We start from the raw sequence: 11111 nt of genomic DNA on the forward strand, positions 1-11111 counted from the left end.
ATAACTCTCTAGTAAAAATTTTGACTTAAGCAAAATTGGTTCTTTGGAAACTAGATTCGTATATCTTTCTTTTGACATATAATTTGGAAATTTTGAAGTATGTTTTCCTTCTGAAACATCTATTTAAATTGATCCTATCAAGTCTGCAAAACAGGGATGATCAATTCTGACCTTCCTTTACTCTATTTGTTGTAACTTCCTGTTAAGAATCAAAAAAATTATAAATCTGAGTTCATCTGAAAATAGATTGATACAGATTTCCAATGACACCTATTTTTAGTGATTTGGAGCATGCTTGGTCACTCAAACAATTCAGAAAATGTACCATTCAAATTCTGTCATAATTGAAAACTTTGTTGGGTTTTGCCTATTCAATTTTCATCCTATTGGAAATTTGATTTCTGCTAAATTCTTCTTCAATTTAGCTTTATATTAGTCCTTTAAAGTTCTTGTATTGTTCATCCTGAAATTATTGTATATCTGAAATTTATTATGTAATGCTTTGTTTGCATTCCTTATTTGATAAAGGCACATGCATATCTCCGTTGTTCCCATGTGCTTTTGATATGTGCCAATGTTATTATTCATACTACTCTTTTGTACTCTGGTGTCTTATGGGATATTGTGAACATTTGCCAGAAATAGTAAAGGGAGTTATGCTTAGAGCCCGCGATTGCTCTACCAGCCCCATTGACTTCACTTAGACGTGGGTGGATGGAGCTCCCAAACGTGGGAGACTTATGCTTGGTGGTCATCCAGAAATGGATGAATCACATTATGTATATGGTCCCACAGCGCCCTCTATGTTTATTGATATGATATCCAAAGTTTTGTTTATGAGTTCATATTATGCTTTGGATAAAAAAATGGAATGCATGCTACATCAAAAATGACATACAAGCTTATGTTTATTATTCGGTTCACTTGTTATACTTTGAAGTGTTTCGTATGTCATTGTTATGCTTCCAAACACTCTTACACCTTTGATATGCTCCTAAATGCTTAATGTGTCATTCGATACATGCCTAAATACTTCTTTTGCCAATGAAATACTCCAATTTCCTTTCTCCTATTGTTATGTCTAATGCCTATTTTCGAATGAGGTAACCCTTTGTGATTTTTTTATATATCTAATGAGATGATTCCAAATAAACGCTTGTATTTCTGCTTTTGTTATTTTGATACTAAGCCTGCTTGAACTTCTCCTATCGCCATGGATATGTTAGTCGCTTGCTGAGCTCTTTATGCTCACCCCATTGCTATATAAATTTTTCAAGGTAGCTTGTCATACACTGAAAAGCTAGAATTGGGTTGAAGCTGTGAAAGGCACGAAGATTTTTGAGCTAATCTTTGTTGGATGATAGGTCTTTTTTTGTTGTATATTATACTTTACTACTGATGTAATGTTAACGATATGTTGATACTTATGTGTTGTAAAAGTTTAAAGGATCGCTCATGTTTATGGAATGATACGTTTAAGTTGTATAAGGATAAGAACTCATGGTAAATAATTATCTTTTTGTGATTGTATATATTTCTACGATTATGGATTTATGTTGTGGTTGATGTTTAGTTGAGTTGCCTTTAGATTTTATGAATCTCTGAGTAAAGTGGATTATGATTTATGTAACGTACAGGTTTATGAATCGTGAATATCGATTTTGAATGATTCTTAGTATCCTCAAATTGTTAGATTGGATCCTGGATTGAATTAATGATGAATTATCATATTATTGATTTTAGACAGGGTCACACCTCCTAAATGTGATAAATTAGGGGGGGGGGGAGGGGGAGGGGGGGGGGCGTGACAACTATCTACAAGATCATTACTCTTATACTACTTAATATGTATGGAGTTCAGGTTTAATACTTCGTTGATCCGATATCACCTTTTAGATGAAATGTTTTGATGGATAAGAAAGATATCGCTATGTAACCATGCGTAAAACCAAAAGAAAATAACCTATATTATTTTAAAATCAAAAGTGTTAACTATATGGGGCTAAGCAACATAAATAAAAAGTATAAAATGACTCAACTAGGTGTAGAAGAATGCATGTCTTAGATAGAACCTGAGTTCTCTCAATAGGATGATCATCTTTGAGTCTCCTCTTTCTCTTTTGCTATTGGAATCTCTTTCTAAGATTTGGATAGCAAATAATAGGGCTTTTGGACTTCGTTAGACAAAGTTTCAAAGCTTGGCTATTGGAATTCAAGAAAGAAAGGGTTGTGGTTGGAAGAAACTTGATAGCACCTCCTCTCATTCTCTTTTTTTGACTCTCAACACTAGCAAATTGCTAGGGCTAACTAAAACAATGCCACTACGACAGGATGGGGTAATTGGAAGATGAAGGCTACATGACTAGAAGAAAGAGAGGCAATAAACTTAGCTCCTTCTTTCTTCTTATTCTAATATTGCTCTCGGTTGGAAGACTTCCCTAGATCCGACTAATTTTTGGAATTATTAAGAGTGATGGCCCGCTTTGTCTTATAGATACTCTTTTTAGAAATTGGATAGTCCTAATGCCTTTAGGACTTGTTAAGACCAACATCCCTAAGTGTGCTTATCATTTGGTTGCATGCTATCATAATTCGAGTCCTACTTGGATTGAGATTTAGGCTAATGTGGTACTGAGTGGGAGTTGACTTTGACTGGCCAAATTAGGCTTCGAAGCTTGAGTAAACTCAACTTGGGTGAGCTTTGAAGTTTATTAAAGACTTAGGTTAAGTATTGTTAAGATCTAAAACATCATAATCAATTAAGAAAGAATAAAATTAAGAATGCTAAGAGGCATTATTTGTTGGCACAAATTTGAGAGGAGCTTGGGCTAAGCATTAACAAAGATGAGAGTATTTTTAGGATTAAAGAAGTTATGAATAATATGTGATGACTAGCTAGTTGAAAAAATATTATCAACTCTGTTGAAAAAAATAAAAAGAAAAAACAATCTAAAGCAACTTAGAAGAATGAAAAGCTTGTTAGAACATAATGTTTTAGTATCACAAAAGAAATAACTAGCTTGAATTTTGATCAATAGTTTGCATGAATTTATGCACAAATAGTTATTATAAAATAAGATAATAATATGATTTTTTAATTAATAATAAAAATAAAATATTTATTCTAATATATTAATATAATTTTATAATTATTATCATGATTTTCATGATTTGAGAGAATCATAAAATATATTAGTATAATTTTAGAATTAAAAATTAGGATAATATATTACCATGATTTATGTATCTTAGAGATATTATTTTACTTAATATCATCATTCCTAATATGAACTCCTTATCTTCTTGGCTTCTGTTCAACATTATTAATCTGTATTGCATTAGATTCAATTAGAAAAAAAGTTTAAAAAAGGAAATTCAGAATTTCAAATATTATAAATTATTATAATAAATAAGAATTCTTAAATCTTAGTGTCTCATATCATATTCTCTAGCATCCATGATCTATCATTTATTGTTACCAACTAATTATTCAAGAAATTTTACAAAATAAAACATGTGGTCAACTAAAAATTCAGTGACATCTAGGTTTGAACTCACTTCAAGTTGTCAAAATTTGGACATTTTTGAGAAGAGACTTGATAGTATCGCGTGAGATTATATTCTGCTAGGTAAAAGTGTCAGTGTAGTTAATTGAGATTTTTATATAGAAATAACAATAGAAAAACTCATTCTTTGGCTATATAACGAGTACTAAGAGCATCTCCTGTCCTTGAATTTTGACTCAATTTCTGAACATGTGGCTTTTGACTGTTATAACGTATTTATATTTTTTTTCATTCAAAAAAATACAAAATAAAGTAAATTACTACGGGCTTTAGATGTGACATGGGATTTTAAATCGAGCAAGTAAAAGTCAACCTTAAAAATTCATAAATTATTAATCATCAAATAGATTTGAGGCTTAAAAAAGAGGGTGTTTATCCGGAAAAAAACATGATTTTTTTTTTGTTGGATAGGATCCCTCATTTCCAAAATATCAAAAAAGAGCCTCAATTTTTTTAAATTATAAAATATCTTAACTGACAGCTAACAATTTTATTTTTTGATTTTTCCACTGAAACCCGCCTGAATCAGATTAGTGAAAGCAGTTCTTTGATAAACCAAATATGTCATGGTGTATTTATATAGGGTTATGGTGTTTTTGGTTAAACCAAACTAAGAACACTGTAACGTATTGAAAAACACTATAATATAATATTAATTAATATAAATTCTCATAAATCTTAATTATTAACTTTATTATATGCATTATGGTTTCATAAGATATTTTATTTGACAGCTTTCACGTGATTTTGAATGAAGATTAAAAATATTCTGGCATAAATTTAGAATAAAGGAAGACAGCTCCTTTTATTTTAATGTAACTTTAAATCTAGGTCTATAATTTAAAAAAAAAAACTTATAATATTTGTTTTTATTTATTGAAAAATAATAATGATAAAACAATAGGTGTTCCCACTTAGAATGTTTTCTTAATGGATCTATAGTATTTTGTCATCAATTCAAGACACTATAGCCTACTAAAAAACAGCAACAATAAGTTTGAATCATTTGAAATTCTCATTAACCATAAGTATCAACTTTACTATATGTTTTGAAATATTCTAAAATAATTTATATGATAATTCTAACGGCTATAGATTGAAATTATAAATGTTTTGATATATTTTATGGCAAAGCAATATACAAATTATATTTTATTTCACTTTGTCTTGAATCTTGGTCCAAATATTTTAGAAACCTTAATATTTGTGATAATTTATCATCAAGAAATAATAAAAAATATCAGATTTTCTATTTACAGTACTTTTGAATAGAATCACAGTATTTTAGTTTAATAATCAAACACTATAACATCTCCTTTTAAAATATACTTTGATCTTTTTCACAGGGAATAAGCTTTAGCTCCTCGGGAAATATAGAAATGACGAGTAGAATCCTAGAAAAACCCAAATATGGAGATTATCCTAAAACAATTGCCCTCAGAAAAACAAAAGGTCCAATAACATACATATTACACGGTCCCCATGAAAAATTATTTAGAGACGAAAGAGGCTAAACCATGTGGCTGCATTTAAACCAATGACTTCATTTTATGGGGTGGCAAACACAAAGATTTTGTGAAGGACCTACAAGATGCATCTGCTACCAAAAAAAAATAATACTGAACGTCCCAACAGTAATACCACAAGGATTTCTTTTCCTTTTTTTTTTTTTTTTGCTGATTAGCTGCATTTTGGTTGTTTATGTGACCTTGACATTGCATGTCATGACAACATTTCAATTAATATAAGAAACAAAAATACTCTTTGAATATGCTCTATAATTAATGTGGAGGAAGAATCCAGATTGTCTACATTTGGCATATGATATATATATATATATATATATATATATATATATATATATATATATAAGCTGGATTTTGCCAGTTGTACAAGCATATGTAGATGATAAATACACTTTCATTTTATTTGTTTCCCTTATATAAATAGCAAAAGTCACCACAATTTTGTCTACGCATGCATACGTACTGTGTTGAAATCTAAATACAAACTTCAGTATTTTTTGTCATTAAAGCTCCATAACAACTGAAAAAAACAAATTATCTATTGATATATTAGGCTGTTAATATATACCGCTGATATTAAGCTATGTTTTCGCCTTCCAATAATTTGGCATCAACGAGAGAATGCTGTGATCATGGTTATAATGACAAATACTCTGTTGATTGCAATGACTGTCACAGGAAGAAGCCTGATGATTCTTGGAATTGTTGTGTGATCCATTTTATGAAACAAAGGCACATATAGATATAAGATCCATAAGCCGCCAAGTAGATGTACCGTGGCCCTCTATCTAGGTTTTAATTTTCCTTTGGTTATCAAAATAATTCTGAAAGAAGTACGCAGAAGTTAAAGCACGCAATTAATATTACAGATTGCGACTGTATCTCAAGTGTGCTGCATGCGTATGGCGGTAATGAATGCAACGTATGATGGAGGAATTATGAGAAGGAGGTGTTTGAATTGGCGATGCAGAAAATACGGAGAAAGAAAGAAGTGAATGATTGAGGTGGAACGTTAAGAAAATAATGATAATTTCTACAGTTGCTATAGCCTATTCCATGCACAATATATGATAAGGCAGTGCTCCATTAAAGTTGTAGCTAATCATTTTTAGCCAGATAGAGTACTAGTACTCAATCTGAAACTCAGGTTGTACAATGAGTTGATTGTAATCTTCTAGTAACCCATTGCAGAAGGCTATGGCTTTGAGTTACTTGGGGTTCATCTTATTTTATTTAATTTGTGTTTGGTCGATTGGATATTTTTGGAATCAAAAGGGTGGAAAAGTCTTTCCAATCATTTCGTATTTTATTGTTTTGCCCCTTAATGAAAAGAATCTTTGTCAAGTCTGTCTACCGTGTGTTTACAATAACATTTACGTGGAACAACGGCATTTGTTAATGTACTCTTCTTCTCATGCTCAATGCACAAGCATGACGGAATAGAGACACCTCTTATATCTGCAAACGACTTTTTCTTATATATATATATATATATATATATATATACAGTGAATAAAAAAATTTCCGTGGTAAATTTATTACGTCAGTGAATAAAAAACTAATTCACAAGTTTTTCGTCGATATATTATCAAATTCTGATCAGTAATTTTTTTAAAAATTGCTATGTAACTACGAATTTCACCACACTCACAAATATTTTGAGGAACAACGCATACTATATTAAAGACGAATAGGCATTTAAAACCCTTGAAGAATAAAAAGATTATATGCAGTCAATGGGGTTGAGCGGAGAAAAGAAGAAAACACGAGTGGAAGGGAAAGAGGGTCGAGCCAGCAACGTGGTTGACGGAAGCCCGTGAGATTCGTATACGCGAAGCCTCGCGCCACGACATCCCCCATCGCCGTGATGAATACGTGGCTCCCTTTCCCAACTCGACTTTCTCTCTCTCTCTCTCTCTCTCTCTCTCTCTCTCTCTCTCTATGTCACACCCACCTGCTACTTTATTACCCTTCCATCCCGCTTGCTGTTGCAGCCAACTTATATTAGAGCCCGTCCCCCGAAAACTACCACTGACCACCCTCGCATTGTAGAGATCAGACTCAGATCTTCATCCTCCATCTATCTCGCTCTCTCCTTCCAACTTCTGGGAGAAAATGGGGAGAGCTCCATGCTGTGAGAAGGTGGGGCTGAAGAAGGGGAGGTGGACAGCGGAAGAGGATGAGATCCTGGTGAAGTACATTGCTGCTAATGGAGAAGGGTCCTGGAGATCACTGCCCAAGAATGCAGGTCAAACAAGAATATATATACTTCTCTCATGTTCAAATGGATTCGGAACATATGCATAACTATGTCTTCTTGAGCATGGGATGGTTTCTAATCTGTTTGTATTGTTCTTTCTTTCTTTGCTTTGTTTTTTTTTGGTATTTGGTGTTTGGAAGGGCTCTTGAGGTGTGGAAAGAGCTGCAGACTCAGATGGATAAACTACCTCAGATCTGACCTAAAGAGAGGTAACATTACTAGAGACGAGGAGGATATCATCATCAAGCTGCACGCCACTCTTGGAAACAGGTGACCGCTCTAATCCTTTTACCTCCATTTTCATGTTTTTATCGAGAGTGGTTTCTACATGATAGTTTGAGGAAGTTACATATATAATCAAACAATGATTTTGGGGATTCTCATGGAGTTCATGGCAAATCCATCTATCAATCGAGGCAGTCCATTACTTTATAATAAACCAAACTGCGTGTTGCTCACATGATGATTTTTTTTGTCCTTTCTGCTGATGAGAGTTGATGATTAATTGGTTCTTTTCTCGCTATTTTACATATTTTAGTCGCTGTGCATGCTTTTGCCTCTCTTCACATGCACGGAGTTTGCCCACATCGACATAGAGGTGGGCTCACCATGACAGGATTCATCCCTTTTTTATGCGAATACCGACGACCCTCCTTAAATACGGGAGGTGACAGTGGACCTAAGTGGAAAACGAGGGTTTCTCTGTACACTTTTTGAAGCTTGTAGAGCCTTGTCGTGTTGTAGAAAAGTTATATGTTCTCGTCGCCATCACGCCTCTCTCATTCTCTCTCTGCTTACCGCCATGGATGTCAGAATCCTTTTAGCTTAACACCAAAACAAACATATAAAGAAAACAGGAAAAAACTACTAAAGACAACCTGACGTACATGGCTTCTTGTTTATTAATCTCAATCTCTTCTTTTATGTTTTCTTGATTCTTTTAGACTGCAAGTTTTGACTTGCTATTTGCTAACAGGTAAAAGAATAATTAACTTCTTGGAGAGAGAGATAGAGAGAGAATCTGTTTTTAGTTTATTCAGAGGATAGCTGTACACAATGAAAGTATCATTGACATTTTATTGTAGATTTAAGAGTTCAGAGTTTAAGGAAGTATATATATATATATATATATATATATATATATATATATATATATATATATATATATATATATATATATATATGTATATGTATATATATATATATATGTATATGTATATATATATATGTATATGTATATATATATATAAATGTATATATATATATATATAAATGTATATATATATATATGTATATATATATATATGTATATATATATATGTATATATATGTATTGTATATATATGTATATATATGTATGTATATATGTATATATATGTATGTATATATGTATATATATGTATATATATATATGTATATATATGTATATATATATATGTATATATATATAGTGATCTTCTCCCTTTTACTGATCGCAAAACCAATCTGGGAGATGGCAACGATGGAGACTCTACTCTTGACAACGAGATCAACAAACTAGATATTCTAAATCCTTGCACGCATGACTACTGCATGCGCCAAAGTCCAGTTTGAATCCTCGACGGCAGTCACCATATCATAATATGATGTAGAGTTAATTAGATGCGAATATACTTTCTCAATAAGCTCAACCGTCCAGAGCGTTTCAATTGTCGCATCAAATTTCGCGTGACTGCATTAATTTTGACCGATGCCAGTGACGATCAAGGTAGGGAGCGACAACGATGAGTCTCTCATGAAGTCTTTCCTTCTGTCATTGCAGGTGGTCCCTAATAGCCGGCCATCTCCCGGGAAGAACCGATAACGAGATCAAGAACTACTGGAACTCTCACCTCAGCAGAAAAATCCAAAGCTTCCGGCGAACTGGAATGGACAGCAAGGCCGCAGTCTTAGACCTCAGTAAGCTTCGCGGTGGTGGGGGCAGGCAGCAGGGTGCCTGCATTGACCGGTCGGCCATGAAGAAGACCAACACCATGAATAGAGAAATCAGAAGAGATAAGCAAGACATGGCTGACATCCGGCCCCCAGCTTCGGTAGTGCAGAGTGATGAGGGTCATATCATGGTTTCCGATCCTGATCAAAACCAACAAGCTAGCAGCGTCACGTTTGATGGGATCACCATGGATCCTAATGAAGAGATGGTAAGTGAGCTTTGGGACACAGATGCTGATATGGAACACGTGCTGTTTGGTCCAAGTGAGGAAAGCATGATTGGGTGGGGGTACACTCAGGCAGACAGTGGTGTGATGAGCACAAGTAGAGTTGAATTGGCATCCAAGAGTGAGGATGAGATGGGTTCATGGCAAAGGGAGAAGCTCTTGGAGTGGGACTTGGGGGCCAACGAGGAAGCTGGAGAGATGTGGCCATGGATGTGGGACAGTGGAAATGGGGAGTTAGCCCTCCGTGGTGTGGATGACTCTGGATACCAAGAAGGCTCATTAGATGATGGCTGGCTTATTTGAGGTTAGAGCGTCCTTTGGAGACGGTACTTACTGCTCTTCGTGTTAGAAAGGAACAGTTGCGACTTCTAGGAACCATGTAAAGTCATTAGAAAGAGAGTAGTTCTTGTAGAGTGAAGGTGTGCCATCAATGATGCATGTTTTCACAATCTTTTTGGGGTTGTCATTTTGAGATTCCTTACCACTTTTCAAATAAAAAGAGGCTCTTTAGGAGATTATGGAATGACGTAGGAAATGTTTGGCTCTTTTGTGTGATATAATTAGCTTAGAGACCTTTTATCCATTCATTTTTGTTGGGAAGAAACCTGTTAAAGCGGAATAATTTTTTCCCTCTTTGTGTATCAAAATAGGTTCCTCATCAAAATACCAACTTGATATTCAAATAAAAATATCAACCAGCACAGCATAAACAATAGAGCAAAAATTAATCACACTGTGAGACCAAATCTTTTAACGTGGAAAACCCAATGTGAAAAAAACCACAGGACCGTAGTCCATCTCAAACTTCCACTATCAATAATAATGATAACAGGTTTACAGTAGGTCTTCTCTAGAATAACTAGAGGATCAGAATAACATCAAGATCATAGATCTTGGCTCAAGGATAGCATATCTTCATCACGTAGGATGGATCTCCTCAAAAGAGAATTCTAGGTCTCACAGAGTAGATATCGCAGGAAAGTACCTTAGAGAGGGTAAACTGTAGATCAACACCGTTAGAATTGTAGAGTTTGCTGCAAGGATTCTCCACATAAAATTTGGGCCGAAACTGACAACGTTTGGCCACCGATCGTCAAGCAGAAAACTCAGAAACCTAATCTTTCTCTCTCTATTTCTCTCTCCTCTTTTCTCTGCACGCCGCACGTTGCAATCTCACTGTGCGCACACACACACTGCCTGCACGCTGCCCAATTTTGCCCTTTCTCTCTTAATTACTGATTTGGGCTCAATAGGCCCAATTGTCTAAGCCCACATATGGGCTGGACCCAACAATTCTCCCCCTCCAGCTCATATGGTGGGTTGTACTAAGCCCGCTCTTCGCCTATATGCTTCAAGCTTCTCCTTAGGCAAAGACTTTGTCAACATATCTGAACCATTATCATTAGTATGCACCTTTTCCAACTGTAATTCTTTCATCTCAAGCACATCACGAATCCAATGATATCTCACATCAATATGCTTGGATCTAGAATGGTATGTTGAATTCTTGGAGAGGTGAATAGCGCTCTGACTGTCACAGTAAACAGTGTATACTTCCTGT

General features: G+C 34.4%; 1 protein-coding gene across 1 annotated transcript; it reads left to right on the forward strand.

Moving 5' to 3' along the window:
• The first annotated feature begins 7088 nt into the window (after positions 1 to 7088).
• Positions 7089 to 10076, forward strand: LOC135595272 (myb-related protein P-like). Its single transcript, XM_065085997.1, has 3 exons — positions 7089 to 7340; positions 7493 to 7622; positions 9154 to 10076. The coding sequence occupies exons 1-3, from the start codon at positions 7208 to 7210 to the stop codon at positions 9851 to 9853; spliced, it is 963 nt and encodes a 320-aa protein (XP_064942069.1). The 5' UTR covers positions 7089 to 7207; the 3' UTR covers positions 9854 to 10076.
• Positions 10077 to 11111: the final 1035 nt, after the last annotated feature.

Source organism: Musa acuminata, chromosome BXJ1-2 (genome assembly GCF_036884655.1).
Source record: "Musa acuminata AAA Group cultivar baxijiao chromosome BXJ1-2, Cavendish_Baxijiao_AAA, whole genome shotgun sequence".
Taxonomy (NCBI): Eukaryota; Viridiplantae; Streptophyta; class Magnoliopsida; order Zingiberales; family Musaceae; genus Musa; species Musa acuminata.

Bases quoted from the DNA above. Each gene is read 5' to 3' on its own strand.
- LOC135595272 (XM_065085997.1), top strand. From the start codon at position 7,208: ATGGGGAGAGCTCCATGCTGTGAGAAGGTGGGGCTGAAGAAGGGGAGG. The intron at 7,341-7,492 runs GTCAAACAAGAA...GGTGTTTGGAAG, and splicing joins ATCACTGCCCAAGAATGCAG to GGCTCTTGAGGTGTGGAAAG. The intron at 7,623-9,153 runs GTGACCGCTCTA...CTGTCATTGCAG, and splicing joins CACGCCACTCTTGGAAACAG to GTGGTCCCTAATAGCCGGCC.